The sequence below is a fragment of the Malaclemys terrapin genome, chromosome 3 (assembly GCF_027887155.1).
Source record: "Malaclemys terrapin pileata isolate rMalTer1 chromosome 3, rMalTer1.hap1, whole genome shotgun sequence".
Lineage (NCBI taxonomy): Eukaryota > Metazoa > Chordata > Testudines > Emydidae > Malaclemys > Malaclemys terrapin.
Window position 1 is genome coordinate 131,640,212 of NC_071507.1, and position 27,949 is coordinate 131,668,160.

General features: G+C 37.6%; 1 protein-coding gene across 3 annotated transcripts in view; it reads right to left on the reverse strand.

Moving 5' to 3' along the window:
• The window catches only part of GRIK2 (glutamate ionotropic receptor kainate type subunit 2), a 584,433-nt gene that overhangs the window by 6,939 nt on the left and 549,545 nt on the right, over nt 1–27,949 (reverse strand). Inside the window, exons 16-17 of one of the 3 annotated variants that reach the window (XM_054023644.1) lie at nt 14,646–14,896; nt 5,664–5,841 (exon numbers count right to left, since the gene is read on the reverse strand). In XM_054023644.1, coding sequence (XP_053879619.1) covers nt 5,664–5,841; nt 14,646–14,896 — 429 coding nt within the window. Of the gene's footprint in view, nt 1–5,663; nt 5,842–14,119; nt 14,445–14,645; nt 14,897–27,949 lie in introns of those variants that run through there. The other 2 variants (XM_054023647.1, XM_054023645.1) reach the window with 2 other exon arrangements.

Consider the following 27,949-nt stretch of genomic DNA (forward strand, 5'->3'; position numbering starts at 1 on the left):
CAAGCAGTAACAGTGCAGTCCTACTCATCTGTCCCAACCAACATGTTTCAGCTTTGTCCATGGAATAACATGTCTGAGGAAATTTCATTCTTCATTTTAATTAAGACCTTACCTAAAATTTTCAAAAGTCTTATTGAAAGTCAATGGCATATAGTCTCTGAAGTGTTTAAATCACTTCTGAAAATAGATATTAGTCTCCTAAGTCACTTTTAAAAATGTTATTGCTTAGTTTCTCTGGTAAGATGCTGAACAAGAGCCTCTGAAAAGATTGGGGATTTTACGGAGTAGACTTCTGTCCCTCTACAATTGGATTGAAGCCACCAACTCATTTAGCATAGGTTACTAAAAATTTGTCAGAAAGTACCAACATTCAATCACTATCACTGAATAGTATTCCAGCTAGTGGCCAAGAGGTGAAAAGATGAACATTCTCATTGCCAATATCTTGGCACATCCCATATCTGAAAATAATACGAGTTGGGGTTACAATGTCGTTGTTTTGTTAGAGTGGCATTTGATCCTATGTTCTTAGAAATATGACATTTCTATTAGGGCTGTCAAGTGATTAAAAAAATAATCGCAATTAAGCACACTGTTAAACAATAGAATACCAATTATTTAAATATTTTGGATGTTTTCTACATTTTCAAATATATTGATTTCAATTACAACACAGAATAAAAAGTGTACAGTGCTCACTTTATATTTATTTTTGATTACAAGTATTTGCACTGTAAAAAAAGAAAAGTAGTATTTTTCAATTCACCTAATACAAGTACTGTAGTGCAATCTCTTTATCATGAAAGTTGAACTTACAAATGTAGAATTATGTACCAAAAAAACCTGCATTCAAATATAAAACAATGTTACATTTTAGAGCCTGCAAGTCCGCTCAGTCCTACTTCTTGTTCAGCCAATCGCTCAGACAAACAAATTTGTTTTCATTTGCAGGTGATATTGCTGCTCGCTTCTTCTCACCTGAAAGTGAGAACAAGCGTTCTCATGGCACTGTTGTAGCTGATGTCACAAGATATTTACGTGCCAAATGCTAAAGATTCATGTGTCCTTTCATGCTTCAACCACCATTCCAGGGGGATATGCATCCATGCTAATGAGAGGTTCAATCACAAATTTAATTAACACATTATTTTTTTAATGAGCGTCATCAGCATAGAAGATTGTCCTCTGGAATGGTGGGCGAAGCATGAAGGGGCATACAAATGTTTAGCATATCTGGCACATAAATACCTTGCAATACAGACTACAATAGTGCCATGCAAATGCCTGTTCTCACTTTCTGGTGACATTGTAAATAAGAAGAGTGCAGCATTATCTCCTGTAAATGTAAATAAACTTGTTTGTCTTAGTGATTGGCTGAACAAGAAGTAGGACTGAGTGGATTTGTAGGCTCTGCAGTTTTGCATTGTTTTGTTTTTGATTGCAGTTATGTAACAAAAAAAATCTACATTTGTAAGTTGCACTTTCATGACAAAGAGATTGCACTACAGTACCTGCATGAGGTGAATTGAAAAATACTATTTCTATTAGTATCAGAGGGGTAACCATATTATTCTGGTTCTGTAAAAAGTGACAAAGAGTCCTGTGGCACCTTATAGACTAACAGTCGAACTGGAGCATAAGCTTTCATGGGTGAATATGCTCCAATATTTCTGTTAGTCTATAAGGTGTCACAGGACTCTTTGTCACTATTTCTATTGTTTATCATTTTTACAGTGCAGATGTTTGTAATCAAAAACAATATACACTTTGATTTCAATTGCAACACAGAATACAATATATATGAAAATGTAGTAAAAACATCCAAAATATTTACTAAATTTCAATTGGAATTCTATTAACAGTGCAATTAAAACAGCAACGAATAGCGATTAATTTTTTTAGTTAATCACGTGAATTAACTGTGATTAATCAACAGTCCTAATTTCTACAATTGAATGTTTCCATCTGAAATGCTCTTCAAATATTGTTTGAGATGGCGATGATATATGTTGACCCCTCCCATTCCCACAACTAACCTCCTCATCCTGTTTCTTAATATACAGTGCTGTAAACCTCTAATATCGGTTGTCACACATACTTAGTGTACCAAATATTCACCAAAACCCAGATCTCAGGAAAAGGGCAAACACATAAGGCTCTAGGGCTTACTCCTAGATCTCAGTATTTGTTAAAATGAGCTCCATAAAATGAAGATCATTTTAAAGTCTGACAGTTTTATGATGCAGATAATAAATATGTCACGTCAATAATTACATTTAATCTAAGTGAATACATAGTACATACAAGTTTCTCCTGCCCTGTACTTTCAAATTAGTTTGTCTAAATTCATGCAAACTTATCTCTATATGCTATATTTACAAGAGTTAAATATTATATTCACTGAAACTTAGAGCATTAACTTTTTAAACTATGACAACTATATATTAAACATATGTTTCTGAGAATAATAATAAGTTGCACTCCCAGAAAGTACTCTCTTTGGTGACCAATCATTAAAAGAAACAGCCACATTCTTCTTGTAAATTTAATTCTTTGATAAAAGCATCTTTATCATTGATTCTCCACTTCTGGGCTATATAAAAGTTCACAACTTGGACCTTTGATTTTCTTTGATTGCATAGTGGGTCTGAGGACAAGAGGAAGAGGCATTTTCCTATGTTATGCAAAGTAACGTGCAGAACGTTTATAAAGGATTACTCCCTGTTTGGCATTTCTTTAATTGAAATTCTACCCTGATCTCTCTTAACTCTCACCAACTCATATTTTTCGATCTACAGAAACTTCATGTTTTTCCCTCCCCCAAAGAACTGTACATTGTTAAGTTACACCTTTGGACCTCGGTTACTCCCTGTAACACATGGAGTAAGAAAGGAGCTATACAATGCTTTTTGTGATTGGTAGATTACACTATTTTCTGAAAGGATTTTAGAATATGTAATCAAATGTTTTCCCCAATTTCAAATGTTTTTTCAAATTGTATTATTGTTGGAAAGCCTCCAAACTTTGCAAAGATTGCAAGGTGTATTTTAGAAATGCTTCTCCAACTTGAAGATGAGCTCTTTGAATACATCCTGCACAATTTTTCACTTAATTCAAAGACAATAACCTTTTGGCCCTTACTTACCTTCTGGGACCTTAGACAAGTCACAAAACATCAACAATTATTGAATTGTGGCTACCTCTAAGCCATCTTGCTAAACGTAACCATAAAGTCGTTTTAGAGAGAATCAGATAGCGGATGATTTGAAAAAAAGTTTAAAATTCTACACACATTCGCACAGTTAAATGTAATTACTATAGCAAAATGAATAATCAATATAAAATATTTTGGGGAAAAGTACTGCATTTATACTCAGAAGATTAAAGTGTTAAAAATAAAGTTTTAATCAGCATTAGTGTTGTAACCTTCAGCCTCTGACACAAAGGGACTTTGCCAGAGCTCAGCGCCTTATGAAGTGTAAAGAATTAAACTGTATCTACTTCACCCCATGTCACAGCTGCCAGCTCATCTGGATTCACTATAATCGTTTCTTACCATTGTTTACAATCTATACAGACAGTTTGTGCCCATTCTGGAGCCTGAAATAATGTGGGTTTGCATACCCACAAGCATGAATACCAAAGTTGGACAGTTTTTATATGGTTTTCTTATATTGCTGTATATCACATTTAGAGGAAAAGTAATTAGAAACAACATTAATACTCCTCAGACACAACATTAATAATCCCTATAAATTTTGCTTCTAATGACTGTAAAAAGAGCAATAATTATTGCACCCATAAATATCAAAGCATGAGAGCACAAAGTCAATGCATAAAGTATATGCTTTAGATCAAGAAAAACAAATGGAAATAATGAACCAGTACACACATTGCCTGGAAACAAAATATTATGAAAAAAGACAGAAATGGTATAGCTGTCTGTCTCAAATTCTGAATTTAACCAGCATTATTCTTTTTCTATTATTATTAAAGAAAAAGACTCAATGATTTGCTCTTTTATAAATCTGTCTCCTTTCTTCTTTGATGGAGTTAGTGTAAAATTGACTGTCGAAATCCAGTATGAAATGACAAGATTTACTCAGAAGTTCATTACCTCCAGCCTTGCATGTCAGATATTATTTGAAGCCTTGTTAAAATTTCTTAAAGCAGCAATGGCACTAATCCTGCAGCTTATATCAGATGTTATGGGTCAATGTTTTAACATCTACTAGGACATATCAATCAAACTGGTTTTCATCTTGTAGAAGTTAGCTGAGAATGGATTCATAGCCCTGCCCTGAGCCTCCTTTCTAATCAGTTTCTGCTTCCATATGCCACTTCCCCAAGGATTTTGAATGATGTATAGTGAGGACCTGTCAATCCAGTCTCTTAAATGCAAAGAAAAACACAAATCCTAGAAAAAATGTTTCCACAAGATAGATGCAATTACAGACATTGCAGCAACTAATGGAATATAAGAAACAAACTTATGAGGATGAGGTAGAAAGAGGGAAAATAAATTGCACTTTGAACCATTTCACTTTCAATTTATATTTAAAAACATATCTGCACCAATCATATTTTTAGAATGCTAGCAACCAATATACATTTGGACAAGAAGAGTTGACTTAAGGTCATATGTTTTCTAAAAATCGTGCATTAAAAGTGGCATATTGTTACACAGAATTTTCCACTGCATATATTCTTGGTCCAGAGCAAGTGTAGCGTTCAAGTTTTCTGCAAGCTAAGTATCAGAGCAATTAACTGCAGTATTCACAAATACACTTTCTATTTAAGCATAGCCAGCTCTTTTGCCAGATCATGGATCAGGATCAGAATTAAGTAGTTAGTTAGGATTTCAAACCAAAATCAGTGGAGGTTTGAGCAGAGACTGAAAACAAAACAAGGCAAATGTAAAACGATCTGAGTCCATAAGTTTCTTGTGGTGGTTGAGAAAGCTTTTCCTTCACCATAGTATCCATGATGTCCTCACCAGTGGAATTATTCCAAGTGATAGGTGGAGCTGGGGGAGGCATCACTTTGAAACAGAGTTGAATGTTGTTTGTGACAAAGAGTTTTCTATCTATCTCGTGGAGAAAATCAATCAGAATCTGACTCGACTTCTCCCTCCCATAGTAACAGAACTAAGCTGGGGATGACTAATACATTTTCTCTAACTACAAGTTTCAACTAGTTGTGCTCAATGAGATTCTGGAAGTGCTGGATGAGTTTAGGCCCATGACCTACAAGATGATCCCTTTTCCCTCATTACTGGTAAAATCAAGCAGGGCAATGGACCACTCTATTGTAGATAGTTAATGTGTCCTAATGGGAGGGCAAGGTGCCAACTTCCCTCAAATCGACAAGAGTTTAGGGTCATGTTCAATGAACTATTGCTTGATGACAACAATCTAGGCAGCTACTCTCCAGTCTCTAACCTTCCTTTTCTGGCAATGGTAAGTGTGAAACTTCCGGTGAAGCCTTCTGACTTCTTGGACCCCATTCAGTCTGGTTTCCAGCCTGTATATGGCATGGAGACTGCATTAGTTCCACTGGTTGATATCATCCTCCTAGTGATGCACAAACGTTTTTCATTGGTGATTGTGTTTAGATCTATCAGCAGACTTTGATAGCACTGACCATGAGGTTTGCTGACTCACCTGTGGACCTAAGTTGGGGTGGATGGGATTGTACTTGTGTGGTTCCATTCTTCCCTCTCAGAGAGATCCCAGAGGATGGTACAGGGCAATTGATCATCAGCCCCGAGGGTTCTCTCTCATGCGGAAGTCCACAAGGTTTCATTCTGTCATCCTTCCTCTCAACATGCATGTGAGGCCACTGGGGGGAGATAATGAGACAATTTGGGCTGCAATGCCATCAGTCTTAGATGACATACAGCCCTACATCTCTGTTTTGTCAAACAAGGATGGTGCAATCTTTTGCACTTCCAGTGTCTGGCTGAAATAGGGGGTGACTGAAGTTCTATCCAGAGAAGATAGGTGTTATACTGGACAAATAAATGGAAGCATTTAGAAGATTGTAGTTTCCCTCGTTTTTGTAGGTTCTGCTCAACTTTGTCAATGAGATTTGCAGTCTCAGGGTTCTTCCAGTTTCCTGAGTGATCCTGTGTTTCCAGTGGCCAGGATTGTCATTTCTCTTTTGTGCTTGGCTAGATAGTGACAACAGTTTCTACCTGATGCAGACCTTGTCACAGTTATCCAGATCTTTGTGTCCGCCAGTCTGGATTATTGCAATCCATTCTATAAGGGGCTACTACTGAGGACAAGTCAGAAACTAAAGTAAAGTGCAGAATGCTGCTGAATGCTTATTAGATGGTCATAGCAATAATGGAGCATATTACAGCAGGTCAGGCACAGAGCTGATACTAAGCAGATATATAACAAAAAACACAGCACTAGCCATAGGCTTCAATGTGCAATTCAACATATTATTTTACTTTAGAGGTATTGTATGGTTATGGTTCTTGCTATATTAGAGCTTCCCTGACTTCCTACAGGGCCTGATCCTAGTTGTACTGAAGTCAGTGAGCTAGCTGATTTTTTGCAATCAGCTCTTAGATTTGAAAGTCTGGTCACTCAGGGTTTATCATTCTCGATCATGGTTCTGAGTTCATGCCCAGCTTGTCCAGTGGAGCTCAGGTTTCTTGTCCCTCAGGGTACAGTATAAGGGAGTGATTGCAAGAAGTGTAATGAGCCTTCTTTTGGGGCAGGATGTACACGCAACAACTTATGTTCGAAAATATTCACCATGTACCTGCATACAGTGTAAATCTCAAAACAAATAAACAAAAATAATTATACAACATAGAGCCTTTTGAAAACTGACTAGTCAAATTTGATGAAGTTATGTCTAAATATTTTTTATGTATATTTGTGAATGCTGAGTTAAAATTATCTGCAAAATATGGACTGTAAAATGTTTAATACATTTTAGAGGAGAATAAGGTTATATTGCACTTTTCATAAAAAAAATAATGGCATGGCCTTGGATCATACTGAGTAGAGTATTAGTACTAATCTCGTATACATTGTTTCCACTGTGTTAGCAAAACTGACAAATGATAAATGATATGCTTTCAGATTGTGCTAGCTAATACAACATGAAAATGCATTTCCTGTTGCAGGGACCAGAGCTGTCTCAACTCCAACTCCAATCAGCTGAGGGTGCTAACACTCTGCTGGAGTGAGTTCCCAGATCTACAGTAAATGAACAGCTATCCTAATTTTGATCTGGGGTTGTTGACCTAAACTTAATTGTGGGACATTCCAATACTCTGACCAAGTGTTTGTATTACCCTTACATTTAATGTAAATAACTGCAAACACAAACATTTAAAAATATCCTCATTTATAGACAGGACTTGATGTAACATCAAAAGAGAAATAATGAGTGAGTATTAGGAGGACTTGCATTTTTGGAAATACAGTAACATTTTTTTCCCTTGAGAACAAATGAAACATTTTTAAGAAGAACCAAGAATTACATTTTTTATAGTTTCTGCCTTCCTTTGGTAAGAGGAAAGCTGGTATGAAAAAGAGAACTGACAAAGAGATAATTTTTAAACGCAACATTAAATTTATCTTGTAGAAAGCATCAAAAATAAATCAGAACTGGAATTTAGGACCAGATCCTGCAATGAGCACACAGATAGGCAGGACCTCTACCCCATTGAAGTCACATTCATATGTATGGGCTTGCAGGATCAGGACCTTACTGTGAAATAGTTCTCAAGGAGGCCATAATCAACTAGACAATTTAAAATGTGTTTCTCTATTCTCTTGTTTATACTTCTCAATGAATTCAAATTAAAAGCAAGATACCTCTGTGTCATTGTTCATTGTCATTGTTAAACTGCAATCAAAAGTCAAAATAGAGATCATGTTTTAAATGTTTTATTGTTTGAAAATTATTTGAAAAATGTCAGGTCAATTAAATAAAAATCTTCATTTCCATTGTTTTGCTCTATTTGTTACACTTTTGGCTTTTCACATCTTTAACAGAATAAGGTTTTCTTTTTACATTTCCTGCCATAGCAAAATATTCCTCTAAATATAAGCAGTAAAACAATTTTAAAGAGGGCATTGCATTAGAATTCAGCTCTCACTGTATACACACACACACACACACAAAAAGAACACAAAAAAGGCCAGGACAGTCCTTCCTTATGGAGGTCAGGGATTGGGGGATGAGAAGAGCTTCCAATTTTCCATCTGCCTATCTGCAGAATGCAGATGCATCAAGATTGGGAAAATGTTCCATTTATGAACTGTCACAGCTGTCCCTCAGCTGCCATTCTGTTATTCCCAGCCAACTACAAGAACCCTAGGGTTATGCTAATACAAAATATAATATCATTCAGGTTGCATCATCATTTTGTGTTTTTATAAAGTTTATTGGGATACATTTCCTGGATCTCCAGATTTGATTTACCAACCACCCCTACATTTTTTATTCATCTGCAGCTGACGAACATGCTCTTCAACTTTAAAATCTTTTGAACTTGCAGACCCTGAAAAAAAAATCACTGTGCTGGGAATTACTTTGGTCTTCATCCAAAAGTGTTACAAAGCCCAGACCATATTATCAAAGCTTTTTAAAAATTAAACTATCAGGATATTTTCTGAACAGTAATAATGTTAATATAATTCATTTCATTCCTCTTTATAATTTTTCAAATAACAGTGAGGAAGAGAGTTTAATAAAAAAGAATTTGGCCATATCTGAAAAAACGATATGATGAAGAAAAAGGCCTGGAAGGGTAGAAGAAGGATTGTAAAATTCAGAACCTGAAATTGTTGTACCAGTTTTAATTTTCATGGCTTTGAACATAACCATTAAAAAAAAGGAAAAGAAGATTTCTACATGTTCTGACTTGCATATTTCATGTTCACAACACTTCTGTAAAAATAACCTTGTTTCTGGAAGGCTGTTTCATTTATGGTACACATTAGCCACATTATGTACACTCTGTGTTTGACTATGTGTGAAACTAAATACTGGGTGAATGATGACCAGCATTTTTCCAAACCTCATGTGAAAGAGGGGTATTCTAAATCCTAGTGTGTGAAATTTATCCTTGTGTAAAAGACTCTCTTCAAGTAAACCTCATGTTAGCAATAAAATTAAAGCCAGAGTTCTTGGGCTTTACATGGGAAAAGTACAAGCAGGGCATGGAGCTGGTGTATAAGACTGCAGCACAGCTGCCTTTCAGTCTGTGATCTGAAATAGCAGTTGCAGCCCCTCCATACCATTTACATAGGGCCTGGAGCTGTTAGTTCCATGGCCACTTCCCTAGCCCACACTTATGGTTGCCCTGCTCACTGAAGTATGCGTGGCTGGCACAGATAGGAAGTACAATCCCTTTCTGCACGTGGTGCTATCATAAAATCATGTTCTGTATGGTCTTGCAGTGGTCTTCTGCTCTAGGATGATTTTCACTCTAAAGGCATACATGGTGCAGAAGTACCTGGGTTATTTGCCCCCAAAGAGATTAAATGCACAGCTCCCTTATTCAATAGTACCTGATAATTTCCAGTGGGCACTAAACTTAAGGGAGATGGTATCAAATGGAAACAATCTCAAATAATTATATTTTGAAAGGATAATAATGAAACAAAGTCTATAAATTACCAAAATAAGAACCATCAATATATTATGTTAAACATTACTATTTTTCAAGATCAACATTCTCTTTTCTAGTATGATGTAGATTAGAAAACTCTCAAGCTTTACAAAAACAAAGATATGTAATGAGGCTAAAACTATGACACACTGAAACAATTACATCAACAATAATTACACTGGTAATTGTTTAAAATGGCTTCGGTTTCTTAGACTGCTTACTCACTGTCCTCTAAGTGTCAACATAATGGTACAATCAGGGAGCAGGTCATTTGCTTAGAGAAGCAATTATAAAATGCAAATGATTGAGCATTTATTGTCAAGATTGTCATAGAAAACAAAGGTCTGCTTCACAATATGTCTCCAAATAGATGACATAATTGTGCGTTTGTATTATAAACAATAAGGAAATGATACCAACTGTTGGGTTTTGAAAAGACTAATGAAAGAAGAGAGGTGGACATTTTGACACATAATTTCTATTAAAAATTGGCAATTAAATTTCCTTCTAAAAATACAATACACCATCTTGTGGTTGCTTTAGGGTGACCAGATAGCAAGTGTGAAAAATCAGGATGGGCGTGTAGGGGGATAATAGGGTCCTCTATAAGATAAACCCCCTAACATCCGGATAGTCTCGATAATATCGGGACATCTGATCTGTCTATGTTGCTCTGAAGGAATGCAGCTTAGAGATCTTGAAAACTTCAGGGTCCACTTATCCTGCTCCATCACTTGGACTGGAATTTTAACCCTCTGCTATAAAGAAAGGCAATAGTATATTGCCACAGATCCAAGGATAGAACTCCCATTGGGTTCAAAAGGGAGCTAGATAGATTCATGGAAAATAGGTCCATCAATGGCTATTAGCCTGGATGGGCAGGAATGGTGTCCCTAGCCTCTGTTTGCCAGAAGCTGGGATTGGGTGACAGAGCATGGATCACTTGATGATAACCTGTCTGTTCATTCCCTTTAGGGTACCTGCCATTGGCCACTGTCAGATGACAGGATACTGGGCTTGATGGACCTTTGGTCTGACCCAGTATGGCTGTTCTTATGTGGGGAAGTCAGTGGAAGTTTTGCTAGGCTGGGTTTAGTACTTTGCCCTTAAGATTTCACAAAATAAAGTACAGACTATCAAGTGAATCAAATGTTTGTTCAATTTTACATTAGATCAGAATTTAAAATAATTAGTTAAATCATTGTTACTTTTCTGTGGTTCATGGAAGGCTAAACACTGCTCCATCGTACCCTGTGCAGCTCATTTAAATAGTTGGAATTGTTGAACAGGTTTCCAGAGGTTAAAAAAATGTAGCTTATACATTGTATATCGCAAAGTTCAACTCAACCTGCTTTTTCAGTCTCTGTTACAAACATTTTCAGGGACCACATACTGCCTCATTCAGTATTCAGAACTCCTTCTTACTTCAGTGGAATCTGCAACTGCAAAAGAAGGGCAACTCACCCTATGCGACCTACATATATATTCACTGCTACACATTTTCACTTAGGGTCCAATCCTCCAAAATGATGGGTACCCTCAACGCTCATTGTTAGAGTGCTGTGAATTAAACAAGCTAGACTTAAACCATCTGAACTCAACTGTGTAGAGTTGAGCCCTACAGTCTTAACTGTATAGAGCTCTTCTAAATCGGTCTTCCTTGTTATAGGCAAGTAAGTTATGGAACACAATAAGATGCAGATTTATTTATTTTTCACTATTCTAATACTCAGCTATAAAATAAATCATAAACTTACTACTTGATGGTATCATATCAATATCAGTAATATTCTGTTGTTTTTCAGATATGGTCTAAGAAACTTGTATTTGTCAGAAATATCTGATCTTGATCTCATCCAATGAAACAAATAGATCAGATATATAACTGCACAGCTTCCCACTCTTACGTTTACCGATGAGCATTCTGCCCTTGGCAACATAAGTAGTCATTTTCAGCGCAATGGGTTTCTGGTAGTAGAACTGACTCCATGTACTGCTGATTTTCATTTCTTCAGATTTGTATAGTCTAGTGAATTCTTAGTGGACCAGTACACAGTTGATATTTTTCAAACAAATAACTAAATCAAGGTGGGTGCAAATGATTGACAATTTTACTCTGATCATTCTTGTCTTTGCTTTTTAAAATAGTCAATAAAATACGAATTCCTCTTTGCTCGGAGAACACTGTGATGAAATAAATGAAAATGTGTATCTGAAAGTGATGTCTGACTCTTTCCCAAAAAGACCACCACTAATTACATATGTTCCTTACAAGTTTGTTCATGTAAATCAGGTACATGTAAGATCTGAGTCTCTGTTCCACTAAATTTAAAAGCATTGGTACAAATAGCACAATTAGAGTTTTGCCTTCTGCTTTTTTGAATACAGCTTCATTTTACAGGGATCTATCCTGCAACTGGCTTCACACTGGCAGACCCTCTACCCATGTAGGACCCCATTGACTTTGATGGGCACATGAATCTACCCTGTATAGCCAGTTGGTCAGTCAAGGCATAATATTGAAATGTTGTTGACTATTTTAGAAAAAAAAAGCATCTAATCTGAAAAAAGTGCATCTAAATTAAGCACACAAAATGTGCAGTGGCCTGCTTAGTTACCCATGCTGCAGGTGTAATTCCACATATTGCACCTGCTAAAAGGCAGGCATACATTTTATTAACAAATGGCCATTTGCTTTTTGGGTTCAAAGGCTGAAATCTATTACATTTATTTTGTTTTCTTAGCTACAAACTAAGAGATTGAACCTGTCTGCCCCCCACATGTGGAGCTACCATAGGCCAAAATGGTGGTTCCAAAAAAGGAGAGCTTGTAGCATCAGTCCCTGAAACACAGACAAGGTCACATTTTCTTCCTCACCTAACCTTCCTGGTGCAGTATCCAAAGATAAGTCATGCTGTTAGCTTCATACCTAATAATAGCATATAAGATGAAATATGCATTCAACCCCTGTAAAGCATTAATCAATTTACATTATAAAATTCTCATCAAAATGGTCCCAGTTTAGTAAATGAGGATTTAATTTTTTTTTTCAGATCACCTAAACCAAAATATACTGAAGTTAATATTAAGTAAATTACTTGTAGAGTGGATAAAGACAGTGCAATGTACATGAATTATGTAAAACAAATGACAAGTTTCAGAGTAACAGCCGTGTTAGTCTGTATCCGCAAAAAGAAGAACAGGAGTACTTGTGGCACCTTAGAGACTAACAAATTTATTAGAGCATAAGCTTTCGTGGACTACAGCCCACTTCTTCGGATGCATATGCATCCGAAGAAGTGGGCTGTAGTCCATGAAAGCTTATGCTCTAATAAATTTGTTAGTCTCTAAGGTGCCACAAGTACTCCTGTTCTTCTTTTTGTAAAACAAATGGTAATTTTTTTAAAAAAAACTGTTTCTGAAATACAGAGCTCCAGAAGTAGGTTGACAGAATTGAATATTCTTATATTCTTATAAATTAGAGCAGGAATCAGCAACCTTTGGCATGTGGCCCATCAGGGAAATCTGCTGGCGGGCCAGGAAGGTTTGTTTACCTGCAGCATCCACAGGTTTGGCCGATCGCAGCTCCCACTGGCCACAGTTTGCCATTCCAGGCCAACGGGGGCTGTGGGAAGTGGCAGCCAGCACATCCCTCAGCCCACAGGGCTTCCCACAGCCCCCATTGGCCTGGAATGGTGAACTGTGGCCAGTGGGAGCTGTGATTGGCTGAACCTGCATATGCTGCAGGTAAACAAACTGTCCCGGCCCGCCAGCAGATTTTCCTGATGGGCCACGTGCCAAAGGTTCCCAATCCCTGAATTAGAGCATCTGAGTGTTCACTTTTCCTCTCCATAATTAGTTTTGTAGAACTTAATAAAATCTACCCACGTCCAAATTTTGTTTAGGAACCTGTGACCTCACACTGCCTTGTTGATTAATATCAAAGCTTTCTTTAGCAATATGTTATTAAAAATTAAGACTTTATACACAAACTTTATACCCATATAAATTCAGAAGTGTGAAAAGATAGGCCTTAGATTTTTCTGAGTGATATTTCAAGTTACAAAAATTCACAGGTAGCATCTGAAAATCAGTATCAGTACAAATATGCCTTCTGGATTTACTACTGATTTTAATAAAATAAAGTATTAAAAATAGGGCTGAACAGAGGTCACAAGATCCTCAAAATTAAAAAAAAAAAAAAAAAAACAGTAAAAATACCACATTTTCTCCCAAGTTTTTAAATGTAAATTAAAAATATGGCATATAAATAAAAGCTATACTCTTTAGTTCAATTTTAGATGTTGCATATGTGCATATACATATTTATTATGCAAAGCAGATGATAGCACCCAAGAAATCTGCAAGAAATACCAGACCCAGCTACAGTTAATTACCATATTTGTGCAAACGGTCAGTACATGACAAGTTAACATTAGATGTTTCAAAACTGGATGAATTCAAGTTCCAGGAGTTAAAATCGTAATCAGTAGTAAATCCACAAAAAATAATATTGATCTAACAATTTACAGATGCTACCAGACCAACTTGTCAAGTGTAAACATCTTCAGGAAAGGACATTTCTATAGAGACATTTCTAGACTTCTGACTTTGAACTGATACACAGTTTTGACTTTTAAAAATCAGATTTAGCTGTAGAAGATTAATTTGTTTCCCATTACAGTTTCTCATTTCTTCTTCATCCATAAAATTAACTGCAGTGAACTTCCAGGAGTAAAAAGCTGTCTTTTTTCAGGCTCGTATAAGAGGAGAAATAGTCACTTGTCCTGAAAGCTGGCTACGATTAAACATATTAAAGACAAATTACAAGCTGTACGTGTGACACGTCAGGTGCTCTGTTGTGAACCATTGTTACAGAAATACTATACTAGGGTATAAAGGATATCAGAACAGCCCTTAGTTGGATCACCAAAAAGCTTAAAAACTGATTTGATTATAACAAAAATTATTAAATTAAATGGAAAAATACAATATTTACCTTTTCCAACTGCGCATTTTTTTTTGATTTGTACAAAAACTCCCCCACTGCCACAAAGACAGAAAGCACCAATCCAGCTGCCAGAACGATGAAAATGCCACCAATATTTTGAACTCCCAGAGCACTGGCCTCTTTACTTTCCTCTTCTGGACAACCATTGCCTCTCCACCACTTCTCCTTCATCATGTGGAGCTTGCCTTCCTCTTGCAGCTGAAGAATTGCTATAGTGATCTTGTCTCTGTATGGAGACCCTGCAAGAGAGTAGATGAAACATGCAGTGCACCAAAGTATATTTTCAGGAGAGTAAAAATGTTTTAGTTCAGTCCTGAGAAGGATATAACAAAAATCCTTGTCATGATTCACAATTTTTAGGCATGTTTTGGTGGATGAAAGAGGATGTTTTTTAAATGAGCCAGCTTTCAAAGTTAGTGCATATAACTGAACACACATTTTTGTACATAATTAACTTATTCATGAAAACACCTAATTTGTGTGCACAAATCCAGTAATTGTGTGTGCACCTGGCTGGTTAAGTAGCTAATTAATCTTGTACTCTTTAAACACCTGCTCTGTGCATGTATACCAGTATCTGAGTGTACATGCAAAAGCAGTTACTACAATTCCTTTAACTAAGTAACATGATTTTGCAAATTAAAACATTCTAAACATCACTCATTTGTATGACTTCAGAAATCTTAAACCCTGTACAACCAACCAAATGTAGGATTAGTTACATGTTACTTAGTTTAACATATCTAAAACTACAGACTATTTGCTTCTAGACCCCATACAAAAACTGATACAAGAAACAGCATTTCAGTTGCTTACTTTTCATAGCTAGAACAACAGCTTTCAAGGTCATACCACCACTGCATGCAAAAATTTAAGATCACAAATAGCTAAACAGCTATGACATTTACATCAACCTCACATCGAGTGTGCAGAGTAAGGTGAATACCAAGCTGTGAAACAACAGGAGCAGAGTTAAAAATGTTGGATATGTTAACTCTGCATTTCTGTATTTTTCAATTTTTATTTTACTCCAGCATCTCCTGTTTCCAATTCTTTATGATTTCTGGAAACTTAAGCATTGATCCTCAGTTGGTGTAAACAGTAGCTCCATTTAAATCAATGGCGTTTTGAAAATTTAAGTCTAAGAGTTTGGGAAGGTTGTTTGTTTATTTCCCTTAAGTTACTAATACGCATTTACAACCTTAACTATACTTTAACAAAGTTTTTTTGTCCTTGCATGAAAACAGGTGTAGAAAATAGCTACAATTACAAAAGATGTTACAAGAGTCTCAACCCTATCACAAATAAACAAATATTATAAATATTACAATATCACCACAGAATGAGTCCATTACTGATGTGCAGAACTTTGAGGTCTCAGAAATGTTGATTGCTACTTTGTGTCAAAAGAATCATGCTCATTGTCAGATTTTCAAATCGACTAAATGATAGGAACATTCAAATTCCTTCAGAAATGTTTCTTTATTAACTAAAAGTTAATGGAAAACTGCAGACTTAAGGGCATGATGGGCAGAGGCATATCTTAATGACTTGACATCAGCCCTCTCTATTTGTAGGGTAGATAGTAGGATGAAAAATCCCACTGCTGTATGTATATATAGTCAATATTCCTTTGTGCTATGTATGTTGTACCCGTTATGTACCAGCTTATGTTCCTTTATATGATTTTGGTGCATAGTATTAATTTCAAAGTTAAGCTCACTATAGTTAACGGTCCCTAGATTTGAACTCACGCCCCAAGGGAAAGAGGGAGCTAAGGTGGCTGCATGCCACCCTTGTACCCTCCCCAAGTAGGATGCTCCAGTGGCTGTGGCCCTGGGGGGCTAAGTTACAGCAGCCTCTCATCACTGTTCTGTGGGTTACAGTATTGCCTGGAATCTCTGCAGCTTTGTGCATTGCAGCCCCAGCTGGACCACCCTTCCTCCTCCCAGTTCCACCTCACTCCCTGCAACAGGATTGGCAAGGGTATCCAGCCCTTTTACCTGGCACAAAGAGGACAGGGTGGAGCTGAGGACTTACTCCAGCGTGTGGGGCAGAATATTCTCTTATATTTGGTCCTCAGGTGTCAAATCTGCTTCCCCTATTGGCCTGACATATTCTGGGTCCTTCAGAGCCCAGCATAAAATCCCTCTTTCTTCTCCAGGCTGTGACCAAATGGGAACAATTTATTTTGGAGGGGGGTGGGGAGAGAATGTATTTTGCTGTAGGCAAGCTTCTTTACCTTTTTATGAGAGGTTGTTTTTATTCTTTGTACAGTGCCCAGAGACTTTGCAATGAACACTTTACAAATTAAATTAATTAATAAATAATGTGAACAGAGGCGGCTTTTATTTTTGGAAATGCAGGGAATAAATCACTGACATCATTCATAAGTGCCCTCTGTGTTGAGACTTTGTGTTATGTTTAGAGATATAACAGAGCCACCTGTTTTATTGTTGTTATTTTTTCTGGATGTCCAAATAAAAGGCTTTAAATTGAACTGGATACAAATGTGAATCTGAGTAAAAGAAAAGATTTTTAACTCAAAAGTCATGACACATCTTGTGAGAGGTGGTGTTGGTATGTATATCACCCCACAAAGGGGACTCTCTCTTCTTGAGCTCTGTCTCTAGAGTGCCCCTCAAAATTATAGTAAATATTGGTTGCAGCTTTTTATGGCGTCTTTTTTTGGTTGATTAATAAACTGTAGGGCTTATCTACACTGTGCATTAGTCCATACCAGACAGGTGTAAATTCTAATGTGCACTAGTGTGTTGTGCAATAACAAGTGCTGGCGTCCATGTGTGAAAAGGGGCATTAGTGCACACACAAGAATATTTATTATTCAGTATTTGTCATTTAAAATATTTCAGTTGCCCAACTGAAGAGCAAAAGCATCATCATGATCTTGGGTGCCACTGTTATTAAAGTGAAATGTTTGCAAAATATCTAGCAGTTGAAATGTTTTAGTGTACACCACGCCCAAAATTATCAGTACCGATGGCAGAAAACTTCATGAATAATTCACAAAATACTACATTTGTTGACTAATTTATTTGTAATGCACTACTTAAACAGCTCTAATAATGTGATATTTGAAAAAAATCTTAACTTTCAAAACCAATTTTTGTTCATGTGGATTTCACTAATTTAATGCTATGTGGTAAGGGGGGAAAAGTGGGTACAAAAGAAACTTGCATAGGAAGACATATGCAGATCTGAGCTGTTGTTTGCTCCCAGGTTTCTGCTGGGAGAAGCTGGATTGCAAGACCCAGCAGCAAAAAGTCCACCCAGAAGGAATTGCAATGGCAGAAAATATCACAATCCCAGGCATGGTGGGCTCTGAAGATGACCAAGTAGCTTAGAAAGGGGTCAGGGCTGACCTGGTAGAAGATATGGAAAACACAGCCAGCGGTTACACGCTGTAAACACTCTAAACATTCTAGTGAGTCAATCCCTGCATGTGGAATTCTGGCAGTATGGGTGTAATTTTCATAGCCCTCAAAACAAATGGAGAATGAAATCAAACCCCAGGAGTTTTAAACTTCCATCTGTACTGTAGGAAGCAAGCATGCTTTTTAAATCGTTAACATTATTCAACAGAATTAATCTTGAAGGGTGAGAAATCCCTTGCATTTTTTGAAATTTTAAAGCTTTACGACTGTGCCTAAAAATGCAACAGTAATATAAAGAATAAGAAGAGAATGAAAACTAAGAGTCAAATTCTTCCAGATTCCCAGGCATGATAGAAAGATCTTTCATTCTGTAGTGAAAAAGGAGTGTGAACTGCAAACATCAACCATCAATGGAAATAGAAATAGTGGGGAAAAAACATCTTCGGATAGGCACACATAGCTGTGCAGAATAAAAGAGTATGTCTATATGAAATGTGAGGATAGAGTCTTCTATAAAAATATTCTATAATGGAAGAATGGGAGAAGAAACAAAATTCCAAAGAACATAGGCACAAGCATAGATTTTAAAGCAGAAAGCCACAACTGTATTAACATTAAACTTTAATGAGGATGGGCTAAATTCTCCCCCTCCCCTCCAGATAATCAGGTATTTATTTTCATTCAGTATGGTGTTAAATGGCCTCCAGGCCAAATAATCAAGATTCAGTGCTGCCCCCTAGAATTCAAACCATCTATGAATCCTCTCGCCTGCCCCCTGTGAGGGGGAATGAGGGTACACATAAAAGGTATCTCAGTCTGAGGAGACTTAGGGTATGTCTACATAGCAACTAAACGCCCTTGGCTAGGTTGTGCCAGCTGACTCGGGCTCAGGCTGTGGAGCTGTTTCATTGCTGTGTACACATCTGGGCTCAGGCTGGAGCTGGGCTCTAGGACCCTGCAAGGTTGGAGGGTCCCAGAGCTTGGCTGCAGCCTGAGCCCAAATACCTACATTGCAATTAAATAGCCCTGCAGTCCAAGCCTTGCGAGCCCAAGAGCTGGCACAGGAAAGTGGAGGGGGAGCGGTTCTTTGCTGTATAGACATACCCGTAGGTGTCCCTTTCTTCCTCCAGGCTAATTGGGTTTAACAGGTATCTACAAGGTCTTGTGTTTTCAGATGGAGCTGGCCCCCTAGAGCCTCTCACCTGAACTGGCCACAAGCTGCAACAAAATTACAAGTTTCAGAGTAACAGCCGTGTTAGTCTGTATCCGCAAAAAGAACAGGAGTACTTGTGGCACCTTAGAGACTAACAAATTTATTAGAGCATAAGCTTTCGTGGACTACATATAGCTATATGCATCTGAAGAAGTGGGCTGTAGTCCACGAAAGCTTATGCTCTAATAAATTTGTTAGTCTCTAAGGTGCCACAAGTACTTCTGTTCTTCTTTTAACAAAATTACAAACTTTAAAATCCTGTTCTTTATCCTTATGAATTCCAAACTGGGCCACCATGGTGAAAAAAAACCACCAGACACCTTGTCTTGGGGAAACATTTCTTCCTCATCCCCAAAACTGGAGAATGGTCAGAACCACATCTTGAGAACACAGTTCAAACTCTTTCTCTCTCCGTTATAGGGCAGGGCAGCAGCAACTGTATCACTATGTCTGCTGCATGCTCTGAGGATTTCACATACAGGAAGTGTGGGCTCAACAGACAACCCATTTTTGCTTCCCTCCACCACAGCCTAGCTAATGTCAACAGGGGGAAGCAGAGACACTGTCCTCTGCTCCTGCTCTGCTCCCAGGGAAGGTGGGAGAAGGCCCCAGAGCATCAAAGTCTGATCTGTCTTCTCCCTTCTCTCAGGATCCTGGGGTTGTCTTTTCCCTGCCAGTCCAATCATACACCTCTATTCTGAAATATGGGTGATATGGTATAAGTAAACATGCTTGTAAAGTGTGTGTTGTTTCCCCCTCTAGGGGCTATCCCACAGAATGGATAGTAACCTACTGCAGCTGCCAATTTATGGAGGTACTCTTAGCTCAAATGCCTGAGTCTGTGTTTGGGTGCTGAAGCTCCTGGTTCAAGCCCTGATGACCTGTGGTAGGTTTCATTAAATACACTGTAAGTTACTACTGGTCCTTAGGTCATATAACTTTCTCTCATTTGTTATGATGACTGTGAGACGCTGACCCAGTAGACAGTGAAGTCTAAGATCAAAGCTCTTGGAAACAGACTATAAGACCTGCTGGCACTTTAGATCACAAGACAGCCTAATGGCTTCTCAATAACCAACCAGATCAGTAAAACTGCATTATAAAAAGGCTTATGCACAAAAATCTTTATTTGCAGCAACATGAGTGCATAAAAATGTAGTTTCATAAACCTGTATACACTCAAGCTTTTACACACTGTGGTGAGATTTTAGTGCTACACTCAAAAAATTTTATGGGGATAAGTTTTCTACCCTGAAGTCTCAGAGCATAAATATTTATGTGCATAAGTATGTGCTTAAGTAAGACTTATGAGATGAGACCTATGTGCTGAAATCCTGCTGAGATGGCTGGTCTTGGAGATGGTGGCAAGCGGATGATAATTCAGTGAACCCTGCTTGCTATTTACCCCATTCTAAGCTACATTAATTCATATGTAAAGATTACAAGATATCCTTAAGAAGGAGTTGGAGTGCATTTTCATACCCTACATTTGGCTCTACATAAATACATTTGGCACTAAATAAATAAAATGAATGGCAGCACTCCACCAAATCCTTCATTAAGCAAGCAACTTGATTATATTCTAATCATTCAATGGAAGTCCTATATATATGTGAAGTTCCAACAACACATTCAGTATTAATGATCCTTGCACAAATGTTTGAAATTTGAAACTTGTCCTGGATGTGATATAGTCCCTATTGAAGACTATTATCTTTGATTGGCTAGAGGAAAAAAGAGAAAAATCACTTCTGAACATGCCGAGTGGTCATTTTCTAAAAATGTTTTAAAGCAGACCTTAATTGATGCTCCATCCCTTTATGACACCACTCCACATTCTACCTTCTTGTCCTAAGCAAGAGGCTTTGCTCATAGGCTGCTACTGAGCAACATGTACAGAGAATGAAAATAAAAAAAAAAAACAACCAAAATCCTCTCCCATGACAACACAAACCCTCAAAAACACACACACAAAACCCAGCTGCAATTTCAGGGACAAGAATACAATCGCAGACATTGGAAGTGTAAGGACTTTTTTCTAGACTCTACGATATCCTACACTTACAATTTGTAACAAAAATCTACCTTTGTCCATTACAACGATATAGCCACTTTAGTGTACACAAATGGAAAAGAACAGTAGCAAAGGTGAGAACTTATTTTTCACCATTCTGTTACTCTTAGATGGAGTGTGATCAAAGATTAACTGGGATCATTTCAATGTCAACACTCTTAAGCTCAAAAAACAGTTTTTCCTCCTACCATTTAATTAATTCAATGTATTAATTTGCATTGGATCTTGTGTATAAGCCCCACACTACTGAACCAAGAATTAACAAGCAAATCTGGGCCTGAAGACCCCATCCAGCCATACCTCCTGGTGGTGCTCACGATGAAGGCAGAGCTCAAAAAGGAGCTGCCCAGTTTAGGCAGGATGGACAGAGGAAGGGAGCAATCCTCTGCTGTTAGCACCTGCAGAGAGACTGCAGGAGCTCTGCAATACCTGGACCAGACCCCGCTGCCAAACTTCTAAAGGCCCGCCCCTGGAGACAAGGAATGGTGGGCCACGATTGAAAGAGAAAAGCCTCCGGATCATAGTCAGGGAGAACCCCCCACCTTGTGAGTCTATAATCAGACCCTGTTGTGACTCTGCGGGGCAGAGAGAATAGGAGGAAGGAACCCAGGGAGCAGGCTTGGGGTTGTCTGCCCCAGGCCACATATCGAACCTGCCAGTCACAGGGCCCCGGGTTAGAACCCAGTGGAGAAGGGAGGACCCAGGTTCCCCTTCTGCTGGCCTCACAGACTCTTGCCACTGGCTGACACTGCCACAGACTCCTGCTACAGGATGATACAGCCAGACATGGATATAAATCCTCCCCCTCCCTCCTCCCACCCACACGGACAGACCTATATGGCTTGGGATGGAGAGAAAGGCAGCACTGGCCTTATTGATACAAGGATAAAAGTCAGTGTCTGAAATTCCCTGAATCATGGTTTTCCTATTGGTCAGCTGGTCACCACTGCAGCCATTAAAGTAGGTGAAAGACACCATCTGAGTCCCTTTCTCTTGTCCACTGCCTGACTTTTTTGCACTTTCCTTCTGAAGACCATTAATGGTGTTATATTTCCAGTTTTTGCCCAAGTTATTGTATATAAGAATTTTGCTTGGTCAAAATCTTTATGGTATCAGAAGTGTTTTTAGGCTTCCCTTCCTATATATAAATGCAATATAACTTTTAGTCCTGTGGTTTCTGTGGTAGACAGTCATTGCTAGAAGGTAAATGGTCAAAATTTAGACATAGGTGAGTGAAGTTCATGGCCTCCTAATCCTGGTGTAGTTAGGAGTTGGAGTGGTTCACTCCTGCTGATGCTGATGGAGGCTTAAACATAGGAGGATCCAACAATGCAAGAGAATTGGCTGCTTTCACATCAGTAAGGGTAAGCAATTCATTGGGTGCTATTTAAGGATTAGGATTAGAGGATGTATGATGGACCTTGTGGTTATAGCACTAGATTAAGATTCAGGATATACTGAGCTTTTGCTACAGACTTTCCTTGTATATTGGACAAGTCACTTAATCTCTCTCCTCCTGAATTTTTCACCTGTAAAATGGGGATTTATTAATGTGTGCCTGCCTCACAGCAGAGTTGTGAGGATAAATTAATTAATATTTGTGAGACGGTCAAATACTACAGCAATGAGCACTACAGAGAAACTAATAAATAACAAGGTGTACAAGATCACTGCCTAGTTCGTGGTGAGGGGCAGATAATCTAGGACTCTCTCCAGGAAAAAGTTTACAAGGACTAGCTGCCCCTCAGCATCAGTTGATAGCAGTTGCTATATTGATAAATTTGCAGCCAATAAAGCCTTTTAGCCACGTCAATAGTAATGCATCGTTAAGGTCTTAAGAGGAGTAATATAATCATTATGTATATACATTTATTAATACAATGTATACCCATTGCTCCTCGTCCCTCTACCTGCTGTCTGTCTGCTTACTTATTTGCCTTTAGACTTTGAGCTCCTAAAGGCAGGGATCATGCCTCCTTCTTTGTTTGGAAAGCTTAGCATGCTGTGGACACTATCGGGAATAAATAATACATAACAATAAGGCTGCAGACCCACAGTTAAATTCACATGGAGTTAGGGGGGAAATGAAACTTCCACCTGCAATTTTAATTTGGCTGTGTTGCACATACATCTGATTTTCTGCTCCTGTTTTGCTGGTTAGTGTGTAGCTTTATGTATTATTATTTCTGTCAAAAGATACATTATGATAAAATAGTTAGGCTGTTAAATGTGTGTGACATAACATTCCTGAGAAACCCTTAACTCTTTGGAGTTTCCTGACTGTGTGATTGTCAACTCTGCAAACTTAACAATACCTTAAGACTTTTGTGCATTACCATATTTTTATATTAGACACAGCATAATCATTAAATATTCATTACATCATAATTATTGTAAAACAAAAATACCCAATAGATGTTTACAACAATTTAAACTCTCTCATATTTAATTAAGGTAGCAAGGGGATTTGAAACAAGATCTAGGAGGGAAGCCAAAAGGGAACATTTACAATGCTTCTTTTGCGTTTATAAGCCATTATTGATATAAAGCCTGGAAAAGACAGAACTAGTAGGAACCAGGGAACCCTTTTAACTTGTATATTCTGGGGGATGACTATAAAGAGCTCATACAAATTCCTCTATTTTCTGACAACCTTTACTTTTTTCAGTTTCTACCCTCACCTACCCTTCTCTCCACCTTCATAGCAGTTCCATAGATACAACTGATTTTATAAAACAAGAGAGAAAATGTAGCTGAGGCTTCTTCCTTGCTTAAACTACTGGGAACTCTGTGGTATGCATGCAACATACCTGGGATAAAAATTAGTTCAGACTCTGGGCCAAATCCTGCAACTGCCACTGCTGAAAACATCCTACATCACACAAGTGTTTGTATTCTTAGAGGACTGGGAAGGGATATCTTAGGCTATATTACCTTTAAAACTAATTCAGCCATCCCATGTCACATAATGTTACCTGCTGTCTCCATCTTTGGAGAGAGGGTGAAAAGAATATGCGGCTGGCTGTTTAGCTGTAGGCAAATTAAGTAAGATCTGGTGCCGGATTGTTTTATAGGCTATATCGCTCTGTGACTTCCTCAAACTGAGTCCTTTTTTTACTATGAAGACAATAGGAGCACTGTAGCTACCATGCCTTTTTACTACTACAGACACCCTAGCAATATAACTTTATCATTGTGTTTGTCAATTTATTTTCATTTTCACAACCCTCTGCTACAGACTACTGTTTTAAAAGCTCAGATCCACTCTAAAGCATAGCAATATACAGAATGGAATACTGAATTCACTGAGTGAAAGTTACTGACCACAGCCATTAATATGAGTCTTTCTTCCATAGCTCTGCTTGTTTCGAATAATCAAAAAAAGTTGACTGAAAATGGCATTATCTTGAACCTATTGTCTCTATGGCACTGCTGAATTGTACAGTAGAACAGGATGACTCCATACTGAGGAAATAATTGATACTACTGCTATTTCAACTGTGTCTTACATTTCTATGGTGCCTTTGATCTTTGCAAACTATAGCATGTATAGAGAAACCATTACAAAATGCAGAGTCCTCTGCATGAAAAACGTCACCAGGTAACAATACACAGCAACACTACATTTCAGTTAAGGACAGGAAGTTAAAAAGCATGCTATATGCTATTTAAAATGCATGCATAATTTAGGTAGGTAGACACAGTGTAAGTAACCAAATTTGAATTTGGCTAACACACATAAATAACATCCCACTCTTGAGAAAAGTGTCCCGCCCACAGACATTCCAAAAATGTAAAAAGCTAGGGCGTTAATTTTATCTCATCTAGAGATAGATTCACAGTTAAATAATATGAGGGTCCTCTTTCCACCCTCTTTTCCAAAGAATGAAAAGGATAGAGAAACATAAATCTAACTGATTCAAGAGGGAAAATTAGGTTCATTGGCTCTGGTTCATGCCACTGGACTTGATATGAAAAATAATTGTATTTGTGTATTGATCTCTTGCATTCTCATTTCCTCCCACCTCCTCTTCCACCTAGAACAATTATGGTAAATACCTCAAATAAATCTGGCTCTTGCTGACTATACTACTACAAAAATGTCTTGTGCCAAAAATTCACAGTTGCATGTGAACTTGGCTCATCTCTGTATAAGAAAGTGCACATTCCAGATGCTCTATTTAAAGTGGTTCAAAAAAAGATTAATTAAAAAAGAAATGAACAAAGTACTGTTAACCAATTCTGTATCTGCTAGCCATCTCAGTTGATGGCTCCAGAGAAAATAATAATACAAATATAACAATGATGATACATAAATAAATAAAAAATATTTTGGGGTCCATTCAAAAGCATCTGCCGGTCTGGATTTGGCCCTCAGTTCACCTATTGACTACCTTGGCTTAGACTATTTCCCACCTTAGCTAGTAACCACCTGAGACACCCACGCCTAATATCCTTTTTAAGATGTCGAAAATATGACAGTTTCTCTGATAATATCCAAGGTCCTCAGGAAAAAAAGCAGGGAGAATGAGAAAAATTAGGGCCAGAACAAGAAAAGGAGGCCAGACCTGAGAAACCAGCCATCTGTTTTTTTTCAGGAACTACACAGATTAGTGGTAAAATTCTGGTCCCAATGAAAGTCAATGTGAATTTTGCAACTGATTTCACTAAGGTCAGGATTTCACTCTAGGTTACTTATTAAGTGGCATTTGGGTATAACTGAATAGTAGATATTTTAAATCTGGCTAGACTCTACTTAAGTAACAAATATGCAAGCACACAAAAGTAATTACAGTGCTTCAGAGTGACTGGAATTCCTATCAAGAGTTCACATGACATTGCAGAAAAGAATAAGAGAATTCCTCTGCTTAATATCATTTTTAGTAGTTCCCCACAGATCTATTTTCATCATATGTATAATTCTCTAATAAAGGGCCCTGCCTTCTAGAAGATCTGGATGCAGCTTCTAGACCCTGAATGTGATTTACCAGGCTAGCAGAGGATTGGAAACACCCATACAAGGACTGAGCTTCTTGACCGCCAGGCTAGAATGCATTAATTCACTATATCTATTCATGAGCATATATACTGTGAAAATAAAAGGCCTCAGTTAGTTAAGAATGGAACAGCCCATCTGCTCAGCAACACCAGCCACCAAAAGCCCATCACCCCAGTATTCCACTCACTGAATGGACTCTCTATAGAATACAAGTACAATTTCAAAGTCTGAATTCTAGTTATCATGTACTTCCATGGAACTAGTCCAAGACACCTTAGAGAGTGCCCCTCTCTCTGTGGTCATGACATTCCATAGGACCCACAAAACTGTCAAATTCAAGGCTGAATCTCATGAAAGGAAGAGATGGGGTTTTTTTTGACAACAGGCCTAAGACTTTGGAACTCATAAACAGAGGAGTGCAGAAAGATGAGCTTTCAGAATGTAAAAATGTAAAACTCACTTCTTTGACTTAGTGTTTGCACAGCTACAACAAATATCAGCACCAAAGAATTGACAAGGAGGAAGAAGAGAAAGAGGTGAAGGCAAGAAATAAGTGGTAGGAAGAAGGATTAGTAAGAAAGGAGAAGAGAACAGGAGAAGGAAAAAGAAATATATTAATGGAAAAACAACCCCACATTCTTAATGGAGACCACTAACCATTTTTTAGCAGTGAACTCTTTTGTAAGGTGTTCAGATGATATGATAATGGGCATGATAGTTAGATTTGTGTCAGTCTTTTGCAAGCCCTCTGGATCATTAATAATCATGTTGATGAGCTCAATCATTACTCAAAATAATGTTAACAACTATTTCAGGACTACTATGAGTTTCCTGTTATGCAACAGACTAAATAATTTTATACAGAAAATAACATTTTAGTGATAGAAAAATAGATCTGCAGCATTAAAACATTCATCTTTGAGGCTTACTGCTTGTAAATAAAAACGGCTGTGATAACATACTGTATGACAATGTGATACACATATGGTCCTAGGTACCATTAGGTCAGCATTTGCAATTTTAATGATGACTGAGCTCCAATTCTAGCTCTTCAGTGAATTCCCAATGGAAACCTAGCTTCTCTCAGGCAGTCTGCTAACAATAGGAACTAGGGTTTTTCTAGTTCATTTTTTGTGTGGTTTTACTAGATAGAAAGCCCAATCTCTGACAAGCCTTTCACAAACATATTTCTTTTCCTCATTAGTACTATGAAGATTTTTTTCTCCCATCAAATGTTTTAACTACAGTTTCACAGACTTCAGCAATATTTAAATCCTTGTGAAAGCTGTTGAAATTCTGGAATGAGCTTTAATTCATCGTTTGACCTGCATACGGATAAATAATACGCATCAATTTTTATGCATTATGTTCAGCTGGTACAACAAATGTATTAATCTGTTTTAGTTACACTGAATAACTGAAGCCCGGCAGTTTTATTCATGTATAACTGATGAATATTACAGTGTAAATAATATGAAGGATTACAGATAAAGGACCAGGAAACAGAAGGAAAAGTTTTCCCTTTTTGGAATACTGCTACATATTTACTCTCATAAAGACTGATCACTGATGTAAACAAACCAGAAAGTGATGCATCTTGCTTGATTAATT